This window comes from Dufourea novaeangliae, unplaced genomic scaffold (genome assembly GCF_001272555.1).
Source record: "Dufourea novaeangliae isolate 0120121106 unplaced genomic scaffold, ASM127255v1 scaffold90, whole genome shotgun sequence".
NCBI classification, from domain to species: Eukaryota; Metazoa; Arthropoda; class Insecta; order Hymenoptera; family Halictidae; genus Dufourea; species Dufourea novaeangliae.
In genome coordinates this window covers 215,336-238,549 of record NW_015373969.1, presented here as the reverse complement: position 1 = coordinate 238,549, position 23,214 = coordinate 215,336, and the positions used below count along the sequence as shown (strand labels likewise).

At 39.3% G+C, this 23,214-nt stretch overlaps 6 protein-coding genes across 6 annotated transcripts in view; 2 read left to right on the top strand and 4 right to left on the bottom strand.

The window, feature by feature from the left end:
• The first annotated feature begins 1,659 nt into the window (after window positions 1-1,659).
• On the top strand, window positions 1,660-6,138 carry LOC107186788 (vacuolar protein sorting-associated protein 11 homolog). The gene is made up of 16 exons (XM_015574726.1): window positions 1,660-1,710; window positions 1,807-1,875; window positions 1,971-2,144; window positions 2,216-2,412; window positions 2,543-2,801; window positions 2,874-3,028; window positions 3,099-3,332; window positions 3,394-3,694; window positions 3,767-3,955; window positions 4,015-4,137; window positions 4,216-4,346; window positions 4,412-4,624; window positions 4,692-4,864; window positions 4,958-5,255; window positions 5,324-5,646; window positions 5,723-6,138. Exons 1-16 carry the CDS (start codon window positions 1,696-1,698, stop codon window positions 6,136-6,138), a joined length of 3,270 nt encoding a protein of 1,089 aa, XP_015430212.1. The 5' UTR covers window positions 1,660-1,695.
• A 560-nt stretch (window positions 6,139-6,698) lies between these two features.
• LOC107186787 lies at window positions 6,699-8,104 on the bottom strand. Its single transcript, XM_015574724.1, has 2 exons — window positions 7,046-8,104; window positions 6,699-6,989 (listed from the first exon to the last, which is right to left on the bottom strand). Exons 1-2 carry the CDS (start codon window positions 8,102-8,104, stop codon window positions 6,699-6,701), a joined length of 1,350 nt encoding a protein of 449 aa, XP_015430210.1.
• A 192-nt stretch (window positions 8,105-8,296) lies between these two features.
• LOC107186794 (activating signal cointegrator 1 complex subunit 2) lies at window positions 8,297-12,361 on the top strand. Its single transcript, XM_015574733.1, has 14 exons — window positions 8,297-8,500; window positions 8,620-8,697; window positions 9,034-9,194; window positions 9,331-9,715; window positions 9,788-10,008; window positions 10,082-10,267; window positions 10,476-10,634; window positions 10,722-10,815; window positions 10,879-11,046; window positions 11,125-11,256; window positions 11,343-11,458; window positions 11,612-11,732; window positions 11,812-11,992; window positions 12,203-12,361. The coding sequence occupies exons 1-14, from the start codon at window positions 8,465-8,467 to the stop codon at window positions 12,340-12,342; spliced, it is 2,178 nt and encodes a 725-aa protein (XP_015430219.1). The 5' UTR covers window positions 8,297-8,464; the 3' UTR covers window positions 12,343-12,361.
• Window positions 12,362-12,481: 120 nt separating this feature from the next.
• On the bottom strand, window positions 12,482-13,693 carry LOC107186793. The gene is made up of 4 exons (XM_015574731.1): window positions 13,539-13,693; window positions 13,347-13,454; window positions 13,064-13,238; window positions 12,482-13,000 (listed from the first exon to the last, which is right to left on the bottom strand). The coding sequence occupies exons 1-4, from the start codon at window positions 13,544-13,546 to the stop codon at window positions 12,491-12,493; spliced, it is 801 nt and encodes a 266-aa protein (XP_015430217.1). The 5' UTR covers window positions 13,547-13,693; the 3' UTR covers window positions 12,482-12,490.
• A 292-nt stretch (window positions 13,694-13,985) lies between these two features.
• Window positions 13,986-14,873, bottom strand: LOC107186809 (DNA-directed RNA polymerases I, II, and III subunit RPABC2). Its single transcript, XM_015574748.1, has 3 exons — window positions 14,738-14,873; window positions 14,360-14,512; window positions 13,986-14,292 (listed from the first exon to the last, which is right to left on the bottom strand). The coding sequence occupies exons 1-3, from the start codon at window positions 14,764-14,766 to the stop codon at window positions 14,082-14,084; spliced, it is 393 nt and encodes a 130-aa protein (XP_015430234.1). The 5' UTR covers window positions 14,767-14,873; the 3' UTR covers window positions 13,986-14,081.
• A 6,149-nt stretch (window positions 14,874-21,022) lies between these two features.
• The window catches only part of LOC107186786 (ephrin type-B receptor 1-B), a 60,967-nt gene continuing 58,775 nt past the window's right edge, over window positions 21,023-23,214 (bottom strand). Inside the window, exons 15-16 of the mRNA XM_015574723.1 lie at window positions 22,780-22,854; window positions 21,023-21,308 (exon numbers count right to left, since the gene is read on the bottom strand). Of these exons, the coding sequence (XP_015430209.1) occupies window positions 21,044-21,308; window positions 22,780-22,854 (340 nt within the window). The 3' untranslated portion in view covers window positions 21,023-21,043. The remainder of the gene's footprint in view (window positions 21,309-22,779; window positions 22,855-23,214) is intronic.

The following is a 23,214-nucleotide window of genomic DNA, read 5'->3' as shown; positions in this document are numbered from 1 at the left end:
CACGGTACAAAACGTAAAAAAGAACACACACACACAGAGAGAGAGAGAGAGAGAGAGAGAGAGAGAGAGAGAGAGAGAGAGAGAATAAAACGAAGGAAGCGAAGCGAAACGGAGTAACAAGGGAAATTGGGAAGCGCGCCCTCCGTGCGTTTGAAATTCGTACAGGAAGCGGGGAGGGGACCTATGCACTTCCGAAACGAAGACTTAGTGTACACAGTTTGATGCAACTAATCGATCGGCGAAATGTTCCGAAACGGACGCTTCTTGTACAAATTTCGCGGGAGACGAATTTCAATTGGTAGCAGGGGGAATCTTGAGCGTAGAGGAAAAACAATCGATCCCTGGCGGCTCAGGGCGTGAGAGAGACAGAGAGAAAGAGAGAAAGAGAGGGAACCGGTGTAAGGATTTGTCATTTTTGGTCCCCGTCCCTCGATTTCGAGTAATATCAGAAACGAAACTCGCGTTGTATTTATAGTCGATTTTCAGAATTTTTTGCGACCATTCCTTCTGGGCTCCTCGCGTTGTCCCGCGAGGACACGAAACCTTGTAAAAGAAGTCCAACCCCCCGCCCCCCCCCCCTCCCCTATCGTCGACACTAACTGTTCGTCCTTTTTAACAAATATAAACAAAACTTACGTCTTACTAATTATGAACGACGATCCAGAAAGCTGCTGCAATTCCACTTCATCCAGCGATCGTCAATTTTTTGTATAAATATAGCTGAATGATTAAAGATTTTGAATATAAGAGGAATTGCCTTGGCGTTCCGGGCTCGCAAAAGTGTGTTCTTCTCACTCTTCATCGAGTTATCTTTCAGTTGCGACTTTTGACGTAGCAAATTACTTTGAGGAATTCCATGTGAAATTCTGTATTCTTCTGTTAATTAAATCCTGAACCATTTTTTGCTTCTGTTCATTTTGTTGTGTGTAATTATAAAAAGCGTACAGTAGGTAAATATTAAATAGAGCTATGTAGAGTTGACTATAGAACATTCGTGTATTATTTAATTTTTATTAAAAGAAAGAGCCGAAAAAAGAGGCTTGGCCATTTTATAGATTGCGCTTGGATCCGAATGATCTGACAACGACATCTACGGAAATTGCTTGGAACCCGTTCGTCTTAGGGCATCAGTAATGCAGGAACGATCATCTCGTTGCACTTATGCAGTGTCTACAGTCGGTATAATGAGAAACTGTATGCATGCAGTCGGTTGCAATCGATATTTTAGGAAACTGCAATTCGTAGGAGACGATACAGCAGAAAAGAATATGGTTAGATACGAAGCGCACGCGCAATATTTTAGGCACAGAAGAGGTATATAGATTAGACCTAACATCTTATATATTGAGACTTTGTGTTGCATGTGCTGAAATACCCACCTATGTTCTCAAAATTCATACTTTATCGGCAACGTCGGGTATTGACAGTAAAATTGGACGAGAGCTATGTACATATATGTAGCCCCCCGGATCTTGGGGCAAAACAAACATTAGATGATAGGTCTATTCTATACCTAGTCGGTGGTCATAATCAGCTGATCAACATAGTCGAAAAGATGGCAAGCGTGCGACTGATCAGTTTCGTTGTCGGATAACTGTCAAAAAGGAGAGCGCGTACGAGCATTGTTCGCAATTGTTCGTTCACAGCGTCAACGGTACTCTACTCCAACGCATACATAAATAACTGGAATACATCATGACATTTCTTGAGGTCGGTCTGACATTCTGTTCATTTATTTAACGTGATAATTCTATACGTAACCTCAGTTATGACGCCCCGACTCTGAGTGTCCTGTTTATTTTTCAGTGGAGACGCTTCAATTTTTTCGACCTAAAGAAAGAGGTCGACGAAGGCAAGATTGCAAAAGCACTTGGAGTGAGTTTTAATTTTTAATTCGAACCGAATCCTTCAAATAGAATCGATTCGTACAGGTTAGATGATCGAAAGTATAACGTGTGGTCTGTTAACAGGACGCTCAAGTTACGGCAGCCACGAGCGGCAACGGGAACTTAGTCTTTGGAGATAATATAGGAAATGTGCATTTAGTTAATGGAACTTATGATGTTACCACCTTTCGAGCATACGAAATTACCTTAACCTTAGCTCAGCAGGTTCAACATTCCACTTTCTTGTTTACCATTGGTGTTAGTATTCTCTTAAAATTACTGTGTACTCGTTGCAAACATAACTATTATGAAAATATATATTTGTTTAGGAAGATGAACCTGGTTGTAATCCTACTATAAAAGTTTGGAATATTGCTAAGGCAGACAAACAATTAAATACAATATGTGTTCGTATAAGTAGGGCTATACCAAACTATAGGGCAGTTCCTGCAACTGCCTTGTGCGTGCATACTAGTTTGACTACAATGGCTATTGGGTTTGAAGATGGCTCTATAATGTTTTATAGGTAAATGTAGATTGTGTATTAACAGGAGCTAAAAAGTTTGGATATAAAAAAGCCAATCTCTGTTGCTCTTATCAGTTGTATTCCTTCGCTTGTTTAACAGAACTTTTGATGTTGTGTTGTTAATTCCTAGGGGTGACCTGACCAGAGAAAGAAAGAACAAGATAAAGGTGTTGAAAGATACAACTCTTTCTATCACTGGCCTTGCAATAAGGTCTACAGACAAACAGGATCATTTGTTTGTCGCCACACCAAACAGTGTCTTCTTATATGATGTTACTGTAAAGGATAAGGAATTCAAATTTACTTTGGACACTATGGGTTGTGAGAGGAAATGCAGTGTTCTTGCAGAGTCTATGCAAGATAGTCACTTCATGATTGGTCGCGATGATGTACTGAATTTATCAAAATTTTATTTCAAAGTACACCATAAACGTTGCGTTAATAAATCTGTTTTGTATTAGGCAATATATTGTTATACACCTGACGGTAGAGGTCCTTGCTTTGCGGTAGAAGGTCAGAAAATAATGTTAGAATGGTTCAGAAGTTACTTAGTAATTATAGCTAAGGAAGCTGCTAATGTTCCAAGAACGACCACTACCATCTCCGCAAAACCAAGGCAAGAATCTAATAAGTCTTTAATTGTTTCACAAAAAACGAACATAACTGTGAGATCTATATATTTATAGCACAATAGAACCAATACCACCAGGAGTAGATAAACATGTAATCACAGTACTGGACATACAGAACAAGTTCATAATATTTTCTGCATCGATGCTCTCTGTACAAGCTGTGTTATCAGAATGGGGTGGGATTTTTATACTTAGTGGAGACAGCAAACTTTATCACTTGGATGAAAAAGACTTGCAGTCTAAATTAGCCTTACTCATAAAAAAAAATTTGTACGACGTATCTATAAGGTACATAATATAATTTTAATTTTGCACCATCAAATATTATTTAAAATTGCACAACTCTTAGGATAGCCAAAAATCATCAGTATGATGCTAATGGCCTTGCCGATATATTCCGGCAATTCGGGGACCATTTGAATTCAAAAGGAGATCGCATTGGTGCAATAGAGCAATACATAAAAACGATTGGAAAATTAGAACCTTCTTATGTGATCCGAAAATACCTGGACTCTCAGCATATCGATAATTTAACAACTTACTTACAAGCTTTGCATAAAAACGGTCAGGCAACAGGGGATCATACCACATTGTTGCTCAACTGTTACACAAAACTAAATCATACGGATAAATTGAAAGAGTTCATCATGGTAATAAACTGATAATTTCATTTAAATATTATTCAGGAATTTATGGTTCTTTTTTTTATATGACAATTCTAGACAAAAGATAGGGAGGTCGATTTTGATGTTGACATTGCGATAAAAGTCTGTCGTCAAGCATCACCCGAAGACGCTTTGCTTCTCGCTCAGAAGCATGGTCGGCACGAGTGGTATCTTCGTATTCAAATTGAAGACAAACATGAATACAAAAAAGCATTAGAGTATATGGCAACGTTGGAGTTCGAAGAAGTATGTTTGTACATCCTTAAGATTCATCAAAAATTGCTAATGTTATTGCAATATTCTAGGCAGAGCCTAACATGAAGAAGTACGGCAAGATTCTTATAGAAAATGTGCCAGATGAGTCTACGCAATTTCTGAAAGCATTGTGTACCAATTATAGGCCCTCCAATAAACCTCTCGTGGATCAGGTAAAACTGGGATCAGTAAACAAGGAAAAACACGTGGATGTCATAATAAAGCTAACTCAAGTAATATATTACATTCAGGAAACTTTAGACGGTAACATGGCATATCAAGATATCGATAAAGCGAAGCCTGAGGATTATATTCACCTGTTTCTCAATCATTCAGAGCGGCTGGTAGAGTTCTTAGAGCATCTTGTGAAAACATATACCAAGTATGTTACCTTAAATATTAAAGAAGAGTAGTACATGTTATACTAATCTAAATATATTATCTCAGGTGTAGTACTTTGGTATATAACACTTTAGTGGAACACTACCTCCACGTGTGGTCAGCGTTAGACAATGATGTCGCCAAAGTGCAATATGAACAGAAGATTGTTCGGCTTCTGCAAAACTCAGAGGCGTGTTACGATAAAGATCAGATTTTAATTTTGTGCCATCAACACAATTTCAGACGCGGTCTACTGTTCCTTTATGAAGAAAGTAAACTGTATGTTGAAGTAACTTCCATAACATTCTGTTTAGAAACTCCGCCTTATGATTTATATTGTCAATAGATATCAGGAAATATTACGGTTTCATTTACGGGAAGGAGACAGTGAACAAGTTCTAGCTACTTGCAAACGATTTGGCCATCAGGATCCAAATCTATGGGTCCAAGCACTATGGAGTGTAGCCAGGAACAAAGAAGCTCCTCCTAAGCTTCTCGCAGATATCCTAGCTTATATAGGTGTAGTTGAAATCTATCGTTATCTCTTTCTCATTCGTGTCATACAACTTTTCTGATATTATTGTTATTGTTCATATTATCCATTATCCACAGCACAAGAAAGACTTTTACCTCCGCTAATGGTTGTTGATGCGATTTCAACCTCACTCTCCTGTACCTTGGGGGATGTCAGGATTTACTTGAATAGTGTACTGCGAACGGAACGCGAACAAACACAAGCAGGCATAGAATTAACTGAAAAGTATCGAGCAGATACTCTAAAAATACGAGAACAAATAGAATCCATTAAGAACAGCACGATCATCTTCCAAGCATCGCGTTGCAGCGCGTGCCATCATCAGTTGGAGCTACCATCGGTACATTTCATGTGTCAACATTCTTACCATCAACAGTGAGTTTATTAACACAAGAAACGGAGGTAACTTTTCGAGTTATTCCAATTATTCTTTATCGCTTTAGCTGTTTCGAAAGTTTCTCCGAGAACGAGAATGAATGTCCAGCCTGTTTACCGAATAACAAAATGTTGTTGGACATCATAAAAGCACAGGAACAGTCACGAGATCTCCACGAGACGTTTCACAGTTTGCTTGATCGAGCAGAAGATCCGTTCTCGTTAGTTGCCGATTACTTTGGCCGAGGAGTGTTTAAAAAGTTAATGGTGATCACTGATACAGATAAATCATTATCAACAGTCTCCACGAAATTTGAGGAACCAAAGCCGAATTATGGACCGGGAGCGGAAGCGAGAATTAGATTGACTGAGGGAAAGAATTCGATCCTCGGTACGTATAAATTTTTAATAAAACTTATTATTATTGCTTGACGTACAGAATAATCTTTAGAATCTTAAATAATTAGGAAAAACCGAGACTCGTCGTCCCGTTGACAATGTTCCCGCAGCGGCAGAGGATCGCTTGCGATCTTTCCCGAAATCAGACGTATATTCCTCATCGTTAGAAGCGAATATCTCTGGTACCGGAAGCGGTGTGTCAACTCCCCGCGGAAACTCGAAAAAAGCTTCACCAGTGCCCATGAGATATTTACCTATGTTAAGTAATACTCCGCCAAAATCATCGCCGGTACAGAAGTCTTTCGTACCACCAAAAACACCTATCGTATCGACCAATCCGTTCGAAACAGATAATGACTCCGATCAATCGAAGAATCCATTCGCGGATGACATAGACGATGACGAGGAGGATTGTGTTAACACCGTTAATGATGATAACGACGATGAAGACCATAATAAGAATTTAAATCCTTTTTGTAGATAAATTGCATTTGTTTTGTACACCTATCAATCTCGTGAATAATCAGTAAGTAAATGAGACTTTACTATACAGACTAACAACCGTCGAGGCTTATAAGAAAAGGCATAAGCGTTGTTCTTACATGTAATGTAAATTGATTCGATAGATTCAACTTATCTTGGATTACTGAGATTTCCGTCGAGGATGCAACCTAGTTCTTTCGTGTAAATGTGTTACGAATTTTGTATTATTTTTTCATCGCGTATGTCATACGATAACTATATCCTTTGTTGCTTCGCGTGATTTGTAGTATAAATATACTCGCGTCGATTGATAAGAATTTCATATGAAACATGAAACATTATTTGTATATTAAATGGTTTATTGTATATATTGCTTTGTACCGCGTTTTAAATCTCAACATATATCCACAGAATATCTATTGAGGTAACGTAATTCGATCATTACTACTATTATTAGTATAATAAATTCGTCACATTTTATCAAAAGATGCTTTCTACCAAAGTAAGTGTTTTCCAAATAGCAATTAATAAATAACTTATGTATAAAAATGAATGAATATGTTATACATGGTCCAAACGATGTTTCCATTCAAATATCTTATCACTTATTTTGAAAGGATTCCAACTGTCTACAACTTCTGCTGCCCTTGGTTTAATAGATACTGCAGTACAATATTCTTCAGTCGATTCTGGTTTGAAGAAGTCTGACAGTATTGGTACAATGTCTCTTTGCCGTGGCTCTGGATCCTTACTACGAGTTAATCTGCTAGGCAGTTGTTTCTCATCTATGGACAAGTCCATTAAATTTTTGTAGACAGCTTCATCAAGAGGGAAATCCAAGGCACTGGAAATCTGTAAAAGAAAAGAAGATATTTTCTGATGCTCTGTTGTAAGAATTTTATACATACCTTTCGATTTATAAAATTCTTATAAGATGCTCCTAAATGCTCAAAGTCAACTACAACTTTCTCCTGCTTCATTTCATTCAATTTATTAATTGTACACATTATTGAATTGTACTCTGGTCTTGCTAATTTTTCACCAGATGTATGTAGTTTTGTAGAAGCATTTTTATCAGTATCTAGACCTTTCACATCTTGTCTTTTACGTGGTACTCCTGGTCCAATGTAAGGTTTTACTTTGGGACCAGCTACATCCCTTATCATAATCTTTTTTACATGGGAAGTCTTAGTCCTAGATGTTACTGTACCATATTTATGACATGGCATCACATCAACAGACTTTGTTTTTGCTTTTCTGGATGCAAATGAAATGGTAGATGCTCTAGATTCGTTCATTTTTTTACTGTCAGTACTACTTAAGCAAGGTTTAACTTTGCATACTATAATCTTTGAATCTGAACTTTTTTTAGTGGTACTATTAATATTTTTTTTAGCCATCAATGCATCATTTTCTTTCCCCTTTTTACGTTTCATGTAGTCTCTCTTTACAATAGCAGACTTAACAGAGTTCTGTGACTTAAGAACTTCATCCAATGTTTCTTCTTGTACAATAGGTGCCAAAGAAATTGCTGTAGTATCAATAGAAGATTTATCAGATTGTTTGTTCTTGTCAGCCTCTTTAGAATTTAATTTGGCACATTGACTATTATTTAAATTACTTAATGGTTTCTGAGTTCCAGCTTTACAAGAAGTATTAATTAAAGGAGAAGCAATTTCTTCTGTACAAGAATCAGTTGCATTATTACATCCTGGTGGTGATTCAATTTTTTTAGTACAATCAGAACTCTTTGAAATTTTACTTTGAAGATTGTTAGACACTATATCTGATTTCAATAAAATAATAGGCTTATCCAAAGTTACAATACTTCTAATTTTCGGTTTACTCAGGTGGTTTGCATTTTTTTGATCTGTTGAATTTTTTAATTCCTCTTTATTTAATTCATCGGCATCTGTTTGACAAAATCTAACTTTTGGTCGAAAAAAGAATTTAGTGTTCTCAGACATTACGAAAAAATTGAATTTAAAAACACAAGATTTCGCAGTCTCTGTAAATTTGACAGTAGTTAGAAGGGTTAAAAGAATGTCAACAATATAACCTCCATATACCCCGTTGTTTTCAAAGTTGTCGAACAGTCATAGGAATTTTTACGGGGCTACCAATTTCATGACAGAATCATTACGTTTGTTTCGCGGGAATTACCCGATTCTCAATTCTTCCCGGCTTTTGTTTCATAAATGTAGGTTAGTCGATCAAAGTATATACGATCGTGTTCGTTGCGTGTTCAGTGGTACTGCAGTTGTTTCACTATTAATTTAATTGTGGTTCGAGCTATTTAGCAACGATTGTGGTATTTATGACGAAAAATGCAGCACGCACACAAGAATATGGAGCCATTCGTGGTAATTTTGTCGTCAATTATTCGTATTTTGTCTTTCTTTTAATAATCACTGGTTCCAGGAGGTTAGAGTTATTGTAATAATTCTAATACCGCCGCGTAACGTTTTCATTTGTTTCACAGAATCCTGACCACCTGCCCTTGGAAAAATTAAAATTAGAGATTAAGTCCGACGGTGTTGTGGAATACGTTGATGCTCTGGTATGTTCACATATAAAAAATGTTTTCGAAGATATCAAATGGAATTACATACTTATTTCATTAACAGATTGTATTATCTTCACTCCTTGATTATAAGTTATAGTAGTCGATTGTTTTACATTGTTTAAAAATAGTTGTAATAAGTAGATTGCAAATTACATTCTTATGAATTAATGTACAGGAACTGGAATTAACTAGAAATTTGTTTAATTCATTAAAGATTCAATCAAGTTTTAAATAAAATGGAGACTGATAAACTTTATTACTGTTTTTATAAAATTAAATGTTAGACTAGTATAAATACATAAAATTTTCAGTTTATATACTTTTTCGTAGAGTAATAGGTGGATAGATGATCGTTATTTTTTATATTACGAATCCCCTAACATTTATAATGAAGATGGTTCAGACATTATTGGGGCAAAGGAACGTTGGATGGAAGTCTGTAATTACATGATCAATGATTTAAAATGGTTACTTAGTCTTCCATTTTTTAGGTGAGCATATGTGATTATTCTAGATTAAAAATGTTTATTAATTCTTCCATGACATTAGAAAGCAATTCTGATTTATAATAGCAGAATCATTAAAGGCTTTTATGCCCACCTTGTTTATTATAAATTATTTATTTAGATTCTGGTCGAACATTGTATACAATACCTCAATAGTAGATGCATTGGTATCTTTTCTACAAGGAGCACCGCCATTTTATGATTTAGAGTATTTCCCAAAGTATCCAGAAATGTTGGAACTTTTAGAAACACTCAGCTACTATGTACTTGTGGTTTTCACTCGTCTTATTACAAACAAGGACAGCCCTGGGGAGTATATGGGCAAAAAGTTCCTTGGAAATTTATTATATGAAAAGTATATATTTACAATACCCATTATCTTTGATCTCTGTCAGCTTTATGGCAGGGAAAATGAGCAAGTAGTGAAGAAAATTTTAACCTGTTTGTTTGCATTAGAGCCACAATACAATAATGATTTACAGAAAGTTGTTCCTTGTCTCATACAGGTGAGACATGAATATATTTAAAATAATTAATGGCTCTATAAATTGAACTGAACATTGTTATTGTTTCTTTAGGCCCTTGAAAATGTTGAAACGAAGTTTGGTCATTGTTCTGTTCATAATACTGGTGAAGCAGTTTTACTGTCCAAACAAGATACCGGTTCTAAAAAACTGACATTATTTACGTTACAGGATCTGATAATATATGTATTAGATACATCATCAACAATTACAGTGTTCTTAAAAAATTATCCTCTAGCAGTGAGTATGTTTCAGAGAGAGGATTTTATGAACAAGTGAGTATATTAATTAACAATTTCACTTGCTCTGGCCATTTTTTAATTGTCTCTTTTATCTATTGTTACTTAGAATTGTTTCAATATATGAAAACGTAATACCTGAAATGTATAAAAACTTAGATAAGGTAAGACGTAATGATGACGACATGCCAGAATATATAGAGATAAAACATCGATTAGATGTATCGAGGATTGAAATATTGAATCTGTTTCGAATTATTTTATATGATTCCATACAAAATGTACAAGATAACATGTAAGTGTGTGTGTGTGTGTGTGCGTGCGTGTGTGTGTGTATTTTCGAATTATTTTATATGATTCCATACAAAATGTACAAGATAACATGTAAGTGTGTGTGTGTGCGTGCGTGCGTGTGTGTGTGTGTATGTATGTATATTTAAAGTACTAACAGTGTATTCTATGTTAACAATGAAAGAGGCGCATAATTATGGATTTATGTTTAGAAACACAGTATCAGAAGGGGAAGTAAAAGAACAAGTGGAAAAATATCTTATTTTTTTAACAAATGCCATTTCTGAGAAAGAATTCATTACAGATTATGACCAATTTTATCCAGTTACATCTGATCTGGAAACATTGACTTCCATTTGCCCTGAAGTGGTGTATCCTTTTTTAAATCGATATAATCATATTATCTTAATTAAAACATTAATATATTGTGACTGATTCAATACTTAACAAACATTTAGTGATACAGTAAAATGTGATTACATATCGCGATCAATAAGAGCCATTACTGGAAAATCCATTGTTCCATATACTGCTTCCTCTAATCAAACAGATGTAAGTAGAAGAGGCGTAAGAAAAATTTCTTTTAAAATTCTCTCAAAACATTGTTTTTTATAGGAAGCTGTGGCTGGACCAAGTGGTGTTCAAAGTCAATTACCAATATCTACTATCAATATACATTCTCAAAATCAGAAAAAACCTATGACGAAACACTCTGATGAGTTAGCATGCAAAATTTCTGAAATAAAAGATCTCTTCAATGATCTAGATGAACAATTTATTGAGGTAATAATTTTGACATTGTAAAGAAGAAACGTTGCTATATATGTAAAAGTGTGTGTAACAAAAGTCATCCTTGCATAGATGTGCTTGAGATATTACGATAACGATACTGTGGCTGTGGTAAATGCTGTATTGGAAAAAACTTTACATCCCGAATTGAAAGAATTACAGGACTTAAAAGCTGTGATAAACAATCCACCACCCGATTACATGGTATTCAAACAACGTCCTCACTTCGTGTGTATGAACAGTAATTTTGTATTACCCAACGCGTACGACAATTTGTCTAATTCTTGTAGGAAGTATCAGCGAACGAAGATATTGAAACTCTGAATCTGTTCAAGGATAATGATGATCACGTTCGTGTTAAAAATCATAAAGTCATCGAAGTGTCTAAAGATTATATGCTGAAGAAGTAAGTATCAAAGAATGAATAGAAGTGATTCACTTTTACTCAGTAATGTGATATATAAAAAAATATTTATTTGCCAATAAAAACCGTGTACAATAACATCGATGAAACTACATTAATTTCGTGAAACTTAACATGAAACAAAACTTGTTACAGTTACGACCTCGTTCCGGATGAGTACGACGACGAATATGACGACACATACGATGATCATGACATACGCGGTGCTGAAAATAATTCCGTTGAAATTGATTCCCGACCCTTTACTACACCTAGAGTTTGTGCTCCCTTTTAGCTTAACAATATCAGTACATTCGGATGTATGAATTAATTAAAGATATTTCCCGCAATTATAGATACTCCGTGAAAAGCAAAATATTGAAACAGTTAACGAAATAGAATCGGAGGATGATGATGATGCAGGGCCAGAACAAAATGGCAGAGACTGTTTTATACCGAACCCGGCTGAGTTACGCGCTAAAGCTAATCAGCGAATGGAAACTGTACGAGGCAGGAGAGGTTCAACCAATGTGATTGGTAAATTTTATTTATTAACATACTACGACGGTTATTTTTGAGACGGGTGTAATCCATGTCCTATTGAAAAAATGATCCTAACGTTCTGTCAACAGGGGGTAAGCCTTAAACCTCTGATGTTATCGTAATGTTTTCACGTTAAATTGTAAACCTTGTACTGAGGCTGTGTCTAAAAAGTTAACAATTGTATGCGTACTTTTCATTACACAGGTAAACCGAAGGGTCAAGGGCAAGAGAAGAACGTCATGTACAGTAGGCAAGAGAAGAACGCTCACAAAGCGACACGTGGTAATCACAATCGTCGTTCAGGTGCGAATTGGAAAAGAAATCAAGGAATGTTTCCAGCTTAAATCTACCAATACTTTTACAATATCAGTGTAAATACTGCCATTTGATAAATACATTCGTACCTCCATGCCAATTCCATGTCCATATCCAGTCCTTTCAGTAATTATAGTATTATATTTCATTGAATTGTTAGTAAACTGTTCCAGACATTTAATGATTCTTGACAATGATAAGAGCTCTTATTCTGTTTATCTCATTAACCACTGACTGTTGATACTCGTCTTCGGGTACCATGGCACTGGATGGCGATCCCGAAACGTTTGAAACTGGCATTAAATGTGTGAATAACTTTGTCGTGCTCCCATAGTAGTCTAACTGTATCGTGATTAAAGCGTGTACACTGGGCTTAATGTATTCTAATCTCTTGTCTAGAAACGCTGGCAATTCAATAAGCAATTGAGCATGGAAAGTCTTCAGGTCTTTTGCAACTGCTTCTTCTGTCCTTCGTTCTCTTTCTAACTTTGCAATGTGATTAGCAGTTCTGTCTTTCTTCTCCTGTAACTTCTTGACTCGATTGTAAGAGTATTTCCAATTAGTGACTAGCTCTTCACGTTTAGCTATTGCGGCAGCTATTAAAGCAAACTCGTCTCGTAATTTTTTCAAAGGTTCAATGAAAGTTTTCTGACAAAGAACTGCCATTTCTTGCACAGTCTCTCCAACCTTTTAATGAAGAGGGAAACTTAACTTTGTTGAATATGCAAGGGATTTACCATGTAAACATACCTGTGTTGTAACAGAGTGATAGTCTTCTACTATCTTCCTAAATTCATCACTGAGATGAGCTAGACCACACGTGGTCAGATTTACTGTCAGTCTTCGATCTGCTCGATCTAAATTCAGAACAGCTTCTATATACTTCTTCATTTCTTTTATCAGTTTTCTAATTGTATCTTCAAGACTTTAAGGAAATAAGAAGTACGAATAAGACAAATATTACTTTTGCACAATATTTTAATGAATTTAATAATCACTTAATAAGTATTTATTTAGTTGTATGAGTACATACTTAATGAGTCTTTGAACAGCAATATCAAGCTCCCTATCCTCTGCATGGGATAACAGAGACTGTGCTGGTGTAGGTCTCTGTGTTAAGTGATTCTTTTTTAAAGGATTCCTATGCGAATTATAATAATTGCAAATATTATTGTGTTAACCTCTTTGAATTAATATGGATTCGTGGACAAGTTAACTTACTTACCACGTCATATTACACACGTACTAAAAGAATTCAAATATTATATTCAATCGACCACGGTGATCTATTTAAATAAATTCCCACAATTACTTATAAACTTGTTGCACTGGTAGATTCTGCATTTTATATATTGAGAATCACTCTTACTGTTATCTATAATTGATATGGTGACTCTCGGGATAAGATGATTCGCAGCTTCCATGTACTAATTCAGATGGTTTATTATCTGTTTAAATAATATGTCGCATATTTCATTAATATTTGGGTACACGGGAATTTAGAAATATTTTAATCTGACATAATGGTTTCTAACCTTTGGTGACTTTTCTTACCAGTTACACATTAATTCTATTCTCTGTGTCTCTAGTAAGGGGTGTTACAAACAGGTAAATTATTCAGTTACATGAAAACAAAGTTTATTTATGTATTTATTTTTTGTACAAACTGGTCTTACAACAATTGAAATATTATTGATACAATATATTTCAATGCTTCTTAAATTATTTTAAACTGCTATAGCTGAAATGTGCAGGAGTAAATTAAAGCTTAATGATCTATGATTATTAATTCATCTATGCCCCAATCTTCATAACTGTTGTCAGGTAAATAACGTCTTATGACTATTGGAATTTTCCTCTGCTTTAATTCTTTCATTGCAATTTGTAATGGATCTGTTTCTCCTTCCAACTCTACCATTACTGGAGCACACATGGCTATCTGTAATGCCCTTGTCCCTAACACTCTTGCCCGCTCATACCTGTAAATATACAATTACCATTTTCATATACGCACCCTTTATAGAAGCAAATTCTAAAGTGACTTACTTTGTCATGTATCTTGTTGTAATCCGTTTTGACCTTTGCACTCCACCAGTAGCTTCACCAGCAGCCAACAGTTCTATATTCTCTCCATCTTCTTCTTGAGGCTCTAACTCAATGTTGTCATCATCATCGACATCATCAAAGTCATCTGCTACTCTGCAAAAAATGAAATTCAGCATAACAATCATTCCAGATAATTCTGTATTACTGGCATATTCACTTGGAACTATGATTAGTATGATACAGTATTAAGCTCTACATGTACATACAAAAAGAAGTATAATTTCTTCAATCTTACATTGCCTTAATTTTATATTGTTATTACATTTGTAGGTTATGTTGTGATCATTAAGACTGGCATTGTACGTTATCTTTACTTACTCGTCTCCATCAAAATCGTCATCTGCCATACTTTTTTATCAAACAATGTACAATATAAATGTCCTAAATATAACAAAGATGTGTGTGTAATTAGCCTATTTTGTTTGTCCCTACAGAACCGCAACCCAGGATGTGAGATTCAAGATTTAGTGGAGACTAGAGAGGCAAGCAAAATCACCAACGGTGATTTATCACACGCATGTACACACACATGTGCACACCTACTCCACCCGGGGTTCCATGACCCCACAATCTCATCGGACGGGGTATTTGGCACCAGCTCCGGGGGTTCTATGACCCCACGTTCTCAGCGGATAGGGTCCCTGACGCGTCTACCGGGGGTTCTATGACCCCACGAACTCACCATACGGAGTCCCTGAGAAATTGGGATTCATGGGACATACTAGTGGCGCCCCCCAAAAAGTGGGTGGCGAAAGTTGGAACTAAATCCAAAACTTCTTCGATAGTAGATTTTCTTTATTTACGAGATGGTGGTTAGTAGATTTAGTAGTTACCGGACGGTGGTTAGTGGCTACTAACCACCATCTCGTAAATAAAGAAAATCTACTAACCACCGTCCGGTAACTAATAAATCTACTAACCACCATCTCGTAAATATAGAAAATCTACTAACCACCGTCCAGTAACTGCATAATCTACTAACCACCGTCCAGTAACTACTAAATCTACTAACCACCGTCTCGTAAATAAAGAAAATCTACTAACCACCGTCTCGTAAATAAAGAAAATCTACTAACCACCGTCCAGTAATTACTAAATCTACTAACCACCATCTCGTAAATAAACAAAATCTACTAACCACCGTCCGGTAACTGCAAAATCTACTAACCACCGTCCGGTAACTGCAAAATCTACTAACCACCATCTCGTAAATATAGAAAATCTACTAACCACCGTCCGGTAACTGCAAAATCTACTAACCACCATCTCGTAAATATAGAAAATCTACTAACCACTAACACACAGTAACTACTGGACGGTGGTTAGTAGATTTTCTTTATTTGCGAGATGGTGGTTAGTAGATATATTAGTTACCGAACGGTGGTTAGTAGATTTTCTACATTTACGAGATGGTGGTTAGTAGATTTATTAGTTACCGGACGGTGGTTAGTAGATTTTCTATATTTACGAGATGGTGGTTAGTAGATATATTAGTTACCGAACGGTGGTTAGTAGATTTTCTATATTTATGAGATGGTGGTTAGTAGATTTATTAGTTACCGGACGGTGGTTAGTAGATTTTCTATATGTATGAGATGGTGGTTAGTAGATTTATTAGTTACCGGACGGTGGTTAGTAGATTTTCTTTATTTACGAGGTGGTGGTTAGTAGATTTATTAGTTACCGGACGGTGGTTAGTAGATTTTCTTTATTTACGAGAATCCTACTTACCAGGCAAAGACTAAACACGTCCGATATCTGGCTTCTCAATAGAAACCAGAGGGATCGGCAAACAGTCTTAGTTAAATACAGTAAAATCGTACATATGCATTATTTATTCAACCCAGTAATTAATCCACTCCTATTACTAACTACAATTTATATAAAAAAAAATAATTTCTGCCACCAGGTGGCTACTATAATTTTGGCAAAATTTTTGTTTTTCAGGTACTTTATTTTTAACGTTTATTTACGGAAAAGTGTAAAGATCAAAACACCTTTAATTTTACATCGTATAAGGTATATTATTTATTATATCTTATTTACATTCAACATCGTCTTGACAACACCATAGGAAAAATGTTTTTAGACACATTCCAAAATTTGTCGACATTAACCCTCTTATTGCATCTGTTGCGCTTTGTCGCATTGTCTTCATATTTTTTTATTCATTTTCGCATATACTTTTCTTACAATGAATCGAGGACACACGGTGGCGATTTCGCTGAACCAATTGTTTGTGAGAACGCTGTTCCACGAGTATACATAAATTATGATGCGTGTACGTGTGATAGTTATGTTGCGAGCTATTTATAATATATACGGGACGGTACCTGTGTGCTTTGTCTTCTCGCGAATTTTCAATATAATGTTTTTTTAACTTTTACACTTTCCTTTCTCTTTTTTTCTTCTTTCGTTTGCTTTTCGTTTTCGAAGCAGGTACTTTGACAAAGTTCGCTGTAAACAGACCGGTGGCAAAAAAGAGAAAAAAAAGAGAAACCCGAAACAAACGGAAAACAAAATGGCGGAGAATGAAACAACGCGCGCTAAGTCGCTTACAGAGAAAAAAAAAGAAAAATGAAAACGCTTAACTAATCGATAACATAGCTGCTTAGAGACTCGACGATCGTATCTATGATGTTGTGTGGTTCCCGTTTTTACAACCATTCGTCCCTTTTTTCTTTACTGTTTCTTGGTATTTTTTTGTTCTCTATACAATAGGGCGGAGCTTTTCGAAAAGCACCGTGGTAAGGAAATAACTGCGTATTCTCTTTCTTTCTCTCGTCTCCTTTCGCATAATTCTAGCGAAGGTAAGTAGATAAACCTACGACAATTAGAACGTTCGTTTTAATTTAGTCAGATCTCTAAACAATAAATAAGGCTTTCTTTGCTTTTAATAAATAGTAGTACAGAAAAAAGTGTTAATCGAGTAAAAAAGGCATTAAGTAAAAAAAGGGGGTGAAGAGTGGGTATGGTGTGGCTCGGGTTTTCGTTTACAGGACGAGGCTCTCCGATGAATTCTCTCTTTCGTTTGTCCGTCGCGCTGCGTTTCTTCGACAGAAAGAGCGTTTATGGATTACTTGCACGAACAGAAGCCGCAACTAATAACGGTAATGATAAGAATAATAAGAAACAGGTGGATGAACCAATGGTACGCGGGGTTTGGCGTTTAGGAAGAAACAACCGATACATGTTCGTTCGCGCGAGAATCGATGAGACTTTTGATTTACGTTAACGGACATACTTTTATCTTTTCTATCGCTCTTCCTTCTCTTGTCTCGAATCCTCATCTCTAGGATATGGAAAAGGCTCTAAGAGATAAAAGGAGAGAGAGAAAGAGTGAGAGAGAGAGAGAAACAGAGAGAGAAGGAGAGAGAAAGATACAACGTAAATACATCGACACGAAGTACGATCGAAAGCTTTGAAAGTGTAGGGCGGTCGTTAGTGGAACAACTGTAGAATGAAGAAAATGAAGAAAAAGAAGAAAAAGAAGAGGAGGAGAAGGAGGAGGTGCAGGAAGAGGAGGAAGTAGGGAGAAACAGAGACGATTACTGTCGGGTAATTAGGAGGATTGGAGAAGAAGAGGGGTGTGGGTGGGTTAGCCCTGAGTCGGGCCTGGTTCGAAAAATCGAAATACTCAAAAGTGGAAATCGAAAAGGTCTCTCTAATAAGATATCCTTTACGCTCTAACTAATTATCATCTGCTCGTTTCGTGCCTACGATCGTGTGTAATATCGATAGAGATCTATGAAATCTAAATATTAAATCCGCTGAAACTATCGACATTCTCAAAACTTCAGGTCGCACTCGCAGGTTCGTCGCTAGACACAAAGAGTTACAGCTGAAAGAGTTCTTAAAAACCTTTTCCGTCGGTTTGGCGTTTTATCGGCAAGCTCTCCCCGGCCGAGCAAAACGAAAGCTTTCTCGCTACGCCCGTGTCTCGTGTTCGTTTTCGTTTAATTCGGCCGTCGTCGGAGCGTTCCCTTTCAGACGGGTTCTTTTCGTTCGGCTGGGAGGCCGCACGTCGCACGTCACCTCGCAACGCTCTTCTTCACCTCAACTTCTTTCGTTTTTTTTTAATACGAACATTTAGGAAGATAGCGCTATCGATAATTAATATCTTTCTGAAATTTGTTAACATTCTCTATATAAAAATCTGCATTTGCGTGTATTTCGCTTATTGCTTCTTAAATCGTCGCCATTCTTTCCAGTAGCTTACCGGGTTCCCGTTTCTCCCTTGAAACAGGGAGGACTCGCGGTCGCCGCGCGGCATTTCGTTCCGTTCCGCTCGGCCGCACGACGAACTCGAGCCTCCAGGACCCTTCCGTCGTCGCGTTTGTTCGAATGCGAACGGAACGCGACTTCGAGGAGAGTACGAATCATCTAATCGAAAGGCTCGAGGACGCGGCATGGATCGATCCGAAAAACCGGCCAAACTAATCTCGTTTTCTTCCGCTCTCGGTTCACCCCCTAATTTTTCCGAACCGCCGTCTCTCATGGGTAAGTAGGCTGATACATATACATAATGTCGGGAGGGTTTTTCGACGCGGTCCATCGCGGCCTCGGCCCCCTTCCAACTATATCCCTATATCGTATTTCGTTAAATTAAGAATAAAAATTCCCTTTTGGTCCGCGGCGGACACACTGGGAAGCGTTTTCATCGACGAGCGTGTTCGTCTTTCGACAAGGGTGTCTCCCGGGGTGTAGCAGTCTTAAAAATCAGCGAACGCGGGTCCAACGAGATACAGACCATCCGTCGCGATGAAACGAGCCTCGATTCCCCCTCTAACCGACTCGGTCGCGATCGTCTGAAAGAAAAATTCATTCTCTAATCGTCGACGCGCGCGCCGTTATCATCGTCCCTCGTCTCCATTTTTTTTTCTTTTTTTCTTCTCTCTCGAGCAATCGATTTTGCTTTTCCTTTCCCTCCTTCGATATACGCCTTGATATGTTCACGTTGTCGGGGGACGCGTACGACGATTCTTCCGCTTCGTTTATCCTCCCAATAAAAAATCTATGTTTCTCCCCAATTTTCTCCGCGCTTTTCTCCCCTACATACCACGCGCGCACGCTCGTTCTCCCTTTATCTCCCGTCATTGGCACATGGTTCCCCTTCCTCGACGATGGCTATCTTACGCGGACAGCGAACGATAATACACCCAGACGAGGATAATACGCTACCGGCAGTCGTGTGTGTCCGATTCCGAATTATTCGAATTACACCGATTCGCATTATTGGGTCACTCGCTGACTTCTCTATCCGAGAGAGAGAGAGAGAGAGAGAGAGAGAGAGAGAGAGAAAGTCTGTCTCTTTCGCGAACGTTTGTATCGTTTGTGCCGTGGAAGCTTGCGATAAATTTTAGGATCGCATGACGACGACGGGTCGCCTTTCTTCTTACGCGGTGTAATTCTATCGGCAATATAATAAAAAATTGCTCGTATAAATAAATAGTACGATTGAAAATAGACAAACGAATTTCACGAAGTCACGTTTTTCCGTTACAGAGTACAGTTAGAGGAAAAATTCAAGAGCCGCTGAAGGATATCGTCGACGACTACCCCTGCGGCTTCACGTGTGTCCCTTCAGTTTACCACGGCCATAACCGTATATTCATCATTCTGGGATGCATAGAATCGAGGTACAGCTTGTGTACGAACAGTTTTTTCGACGCAATGGTCTCTACCGTTCGAGATCGTGCTCGCGGTTGATCGGCTCGATCACCGTCCGACGCGAAAGGACAACACCGTGACAGAACGGATCGGTGGGAACGGTGTATAGAAACGGGGAAATGGAGGATGGATGGATGGAGGAGTTGGTCGATGAAAAAGGATGAAGTCCTCGTCGCGATTAGCAAAATCGAGGCCGTTTTCGAGCGGGTCTCGGGGTCTGCGTCGGTTGCGTGAGCAAAGATTCAGTTCGCGCGTTGGACAGTCTCGACGGTGAGTAGAGAACAGGCTTTCGTTGAATGGTCTGTCTGTGTGGGGAAATGGGTCGTAGAGGGTCGATTCCCCTGAGTGTCGAGCGCGATACCTGTCGCGGGCGTGTGTACCTCGCGAGGGTATCGTCGCGTGCACGGTTCTTTCCTAGGTTAGAGGCAGGGAAGAAAAGTCGACGGGAAGAGGCCGACTACAGCTGGGTTCGCTCGGTTGTATGTCTTTTAGGCCGTGTCGTGGTCTATTATACGATCGTTGGTGACGTTACTTAGTCGTCGGGAGAGACGAAAAGTCCTGGGGCGGTGTTCCGTCGTCTCGAGGGGGTGGAACAAGGCCACCTCTTTGAGCTCGATCGGTGGAATGTGTGCGCGGTTGGTTCTCTTCTCGGGGGTTCTTCGATTCCTCGCTTGTGGCGAACGATGCCTCGTTTCTACGAGAACGCGTTGTTCTGGTCTGTCGTCCTGACTAGGATGATGTACAACACCGCCTAGGATCGTCGTCCAACACGATGGAACCCCCTCCCCCCCCCCGCAGCGGCGTGAGATCGTCTCGAACGAACGATCCCTGCCGAGTGGATGATCGGTGAGACAGTGATGAATCGTCGTCGTCGTGGTCGACGACACCTGGCTCCGTCGACCTCAGGATCGATCCGCGTATAATGATCGTCGTCGTTGTCGTCCGTGCCCGCGGTTACACGAGAAAGCCCTGCGAGGTGGCGGACATCTGCGCTCTAAGCGCCGTCACGCTGTTCATGATCTTCTTCTGGTGTCCGACGAGCGTGACTCCGAGCGCCGTCAACTCCTGAACGGTGACGCGGGCGGCCGCCTCCAGGGTGGTCACACCGGATCTCTCGAAGCTGTCCGCGTACCGGGACATCTTGATCGAGGCCAGCCACTCGCTGACCGAGGTCAGCTGCGTCAAGTCCACCGCGTCCGGCGCCAGTGGATTGGTGCCCCTGTCGAGAATTCAGCGTCAGTGGGGGGGGGGCAGGGTGAGGGGGAGGGTTTTAGGGGCGAGAGTCGAAGGTAGGGGAGATCGTAGCGAGGAACGCTACGCGGCGAACCAAAGACCTGGAGTTCGTTCTGGGGATCTACAGAGGCCCGCTGATCGGGTGTCTAAGGAACGGTAGATACGCGAAAGAACGTAGGCGCTATTTCTCGATAGGATATTATCTTCGAAGTATGGTCAGGCGCCTTCGTTTTTCCGCGTTTTCAGGTGCATAAAGAGCAGCAGCTTCGAGTTCATCGGTACCACTCCAGTAACGTTACACGCTGCCCTGGATCGGTTCGTACGGTGGGTTAGCTAGATATCGAGATACGCAATATGTACACGGATGATCGAATAATTGGAAAAACGATAAAACACACACATATACAGACGTCTCGAGTGTTCTGCTCGCGGGCAGGCTGACGACGATCTCTCTGGACGAGAGTCGTGGATCCGATGGTGATACGCGACAGCCATTCCGCGAGCAGAAATCAAAATTCAGGGTGGATCTGGATCGGTTAATCGGGGTCTAGGACGCTGAAGCGTGAGTCCAGTTTCCAGATAGTCTGCTACTGATTTCTAGGAGTAGTTACTCGGTTGGTGGTGGTCGTTCACTCGATTGACTTTTACGGGTATGGTGTATACATACCTACATATACATATATATACACGATATAAAATGGATCTTAGCCTAAGAGTCTGGGGGTTAGGGGGGCTGGAGGGTGGGAGGGTCGATAACGTATCTTTTATGTACACTTGGACCGTAGCTCGGCGAGTTTTCGCGACCGCGCCCGAATTCTTGGCCTGGTTACCGCGCCTTATCGGCCGACCGACGATCGAGGAATCGTTCGGTCGACTCTAAACCGTGCCGAGAAGGTGCGGGAGGGCGAGGTCGCGAAAGCTCGAGAGCCGTTTTCTCGTGGATCTCGTTGCGGACGATGATGGCTGCTGGGCACGAGAAGATCGATGGTGATGAGTGTGAGAATCGCTAATGGCGGCAATGAGAATACTATGACGGTTGGTGTGTGATCACGATTCACGGTTATACACAGAGCTCGGAGAAATTATTAGCTGGACGTTAATGTTACGTAGAATACGTGAATGGATAAATGGTGCGTACGAAGCAAGCAGTGCGAATACGAACTAAGAAGGGGTTACAAGCATAGCGAAAATGCTGTCTACACGTGGCAGCACAATACTCGTAGGTGAATCCAACGTGCCGAAGAAAGCAACGAGCCTCGCCATGGTGATTCGTGAGACGAGGAAATTTTCGAATCGTGAATGCAAAACGATAACGTTCCGTTAATTAGAAATCCGTCTCGTGTACGAAAAAAAAAGAACAACGTTCGAATCAGCAATTAGGCTCGTGGCTTCTCTCGGCCGTTTCGTAATTATTCTTTACTTGTTGGTCGACTGAAAGCTGTTCTTGAATATTTTACCTTTTCCTCAAATGCACGTTGGAGGATGTCGACGAGGCGGGTGGGGGTGGGGGTGGAGCACCCCTTTCCCTGATTCTGACAATTGTTAGCATTTGTTAGTGCGATGGAGGTCACACACTATAAAGTGTGTGCTTGCGTGTATGTATGTGTCCTGTACGCGCGCGCGCGCGCGCGTCCTTCTTGTCCATCCTGTACGCGTGTACGTGTTTGTTTGTGTGCATGCGTGCATGTATGTACGTATATATGTTATGTATGCGAACGTGTATGACACGTGTCCGTTACCTCGCGTCTCTCTTTCGGTCCGTTTCTGCGATTTCTCTCGAACGAGCGGGTCGTCGCGTGGTAGCGCGCGTCGTGGTTGTTGCGAAGCTCCTTTTATCGCGATTGTCCACGTAAGTAATAACTGAGGTAATGTACGCGCCTCGAACGAGTCGA

What these genes read in the sequence shown, in the direction of transcription:
- LOC107186788 (XM_015574726.1), top strand. An exon ending in CTTTCTTGTTTACCATTGGT is followed by an intron (nt 2,145 to 2,215) that starts GTTAGTATTCTC and finishes ATATTTGTTTAG; the next exon opens with GAAGATGAACCTGGTTGTAA. An exon ending in ACCATCTCCGCAAAACCAAG is followed by an intron (nt 3,029 to 3,098) that starts GCAAGAATCTAA and finishes ATATATTTATAG; the next exon opens with CACAATAGAACCAATACCAC.
- LOC107186787 (XM_015574724.1), bottom strand. Translation starts at nt 8,104, where the DNA reads ATGTCTGAGAACACTAAATTCTTTTTTCGACCAAAAGTTAGATTTTGT. An exon ending in AGAATTTTATAAATCGAAAG is followed by an intron (nt 6,990 to 7,045) that starts GTATGTATAAAA and finishes TTTCTTTTACAG; the next exon opens with ATTTCCAGTGCCTTGGATTT.
- LOC107186794 (XM_015574733.1), top strand. Translation starts at nt 8,465, where the DNA reads ATGCAGCACGCACACAAGAATATGGAGCCATTCGTG. An exon ending in TGGAATACGTTGATGCTCTG is followed by an intron (nt 8,698 to 9,033) that starts GTATGTTCACAT and finishes ACTTTTTCGTAG; the next exon opens with AGTAATAGGTGGATAGATGA. An exon ending in TCCATTTGCCCTGAAGTGGT is followed by an intron (nt 10,635 to 10,721) that starts GTATCCTTTTTT and finishes ACAAACATTTAG; the next exon opens with TGATACAGTAAAATGTGATT.
- LOC107186793 (XM_015574731.1), bottom strand. An exon ending in GCTGTTCAAAGACTCATTAA is followed by an intron (nt 13,239 to 13,346) that starts GTATGTACTCAT and finishes ATTTCCTTAAAG; the next exon opens with TCTTGAAGATACAATTAGAA. An exon ending in ATCACTCTGTTACAACACAG is followed by an intron (nt 13,001 to 13,063) that starts GTATGTTTACAT and finishes CTTCATTAAAAG; the next exon opens with GTTGGAGAGACTGTGCAAGA.
- LOC107186809 (XM_015574748.1), bottom strand. Translation starts at nt 14,766, where the DNA reads ATGGCAGATGACGATTTTGATGGAGACGA. An exon ending in GACGATTTTGATGGAGACGA is followed by an intron (nt 14,513 to 14,737) that starts GTAAGTAAAGAT and finishes CATTTTTTGCAG; the next exon opens with AGTAGCAGATGACTTTGATG. An exon ending in ACAACAAGATACATGACAAA is followed by an intron (nt 14,293 to 14,359) that starts GTAAGTCACTTT and finishes GTATATTTACAG; the next exon opens with GTATGAGCGGGCAAGAGTGT.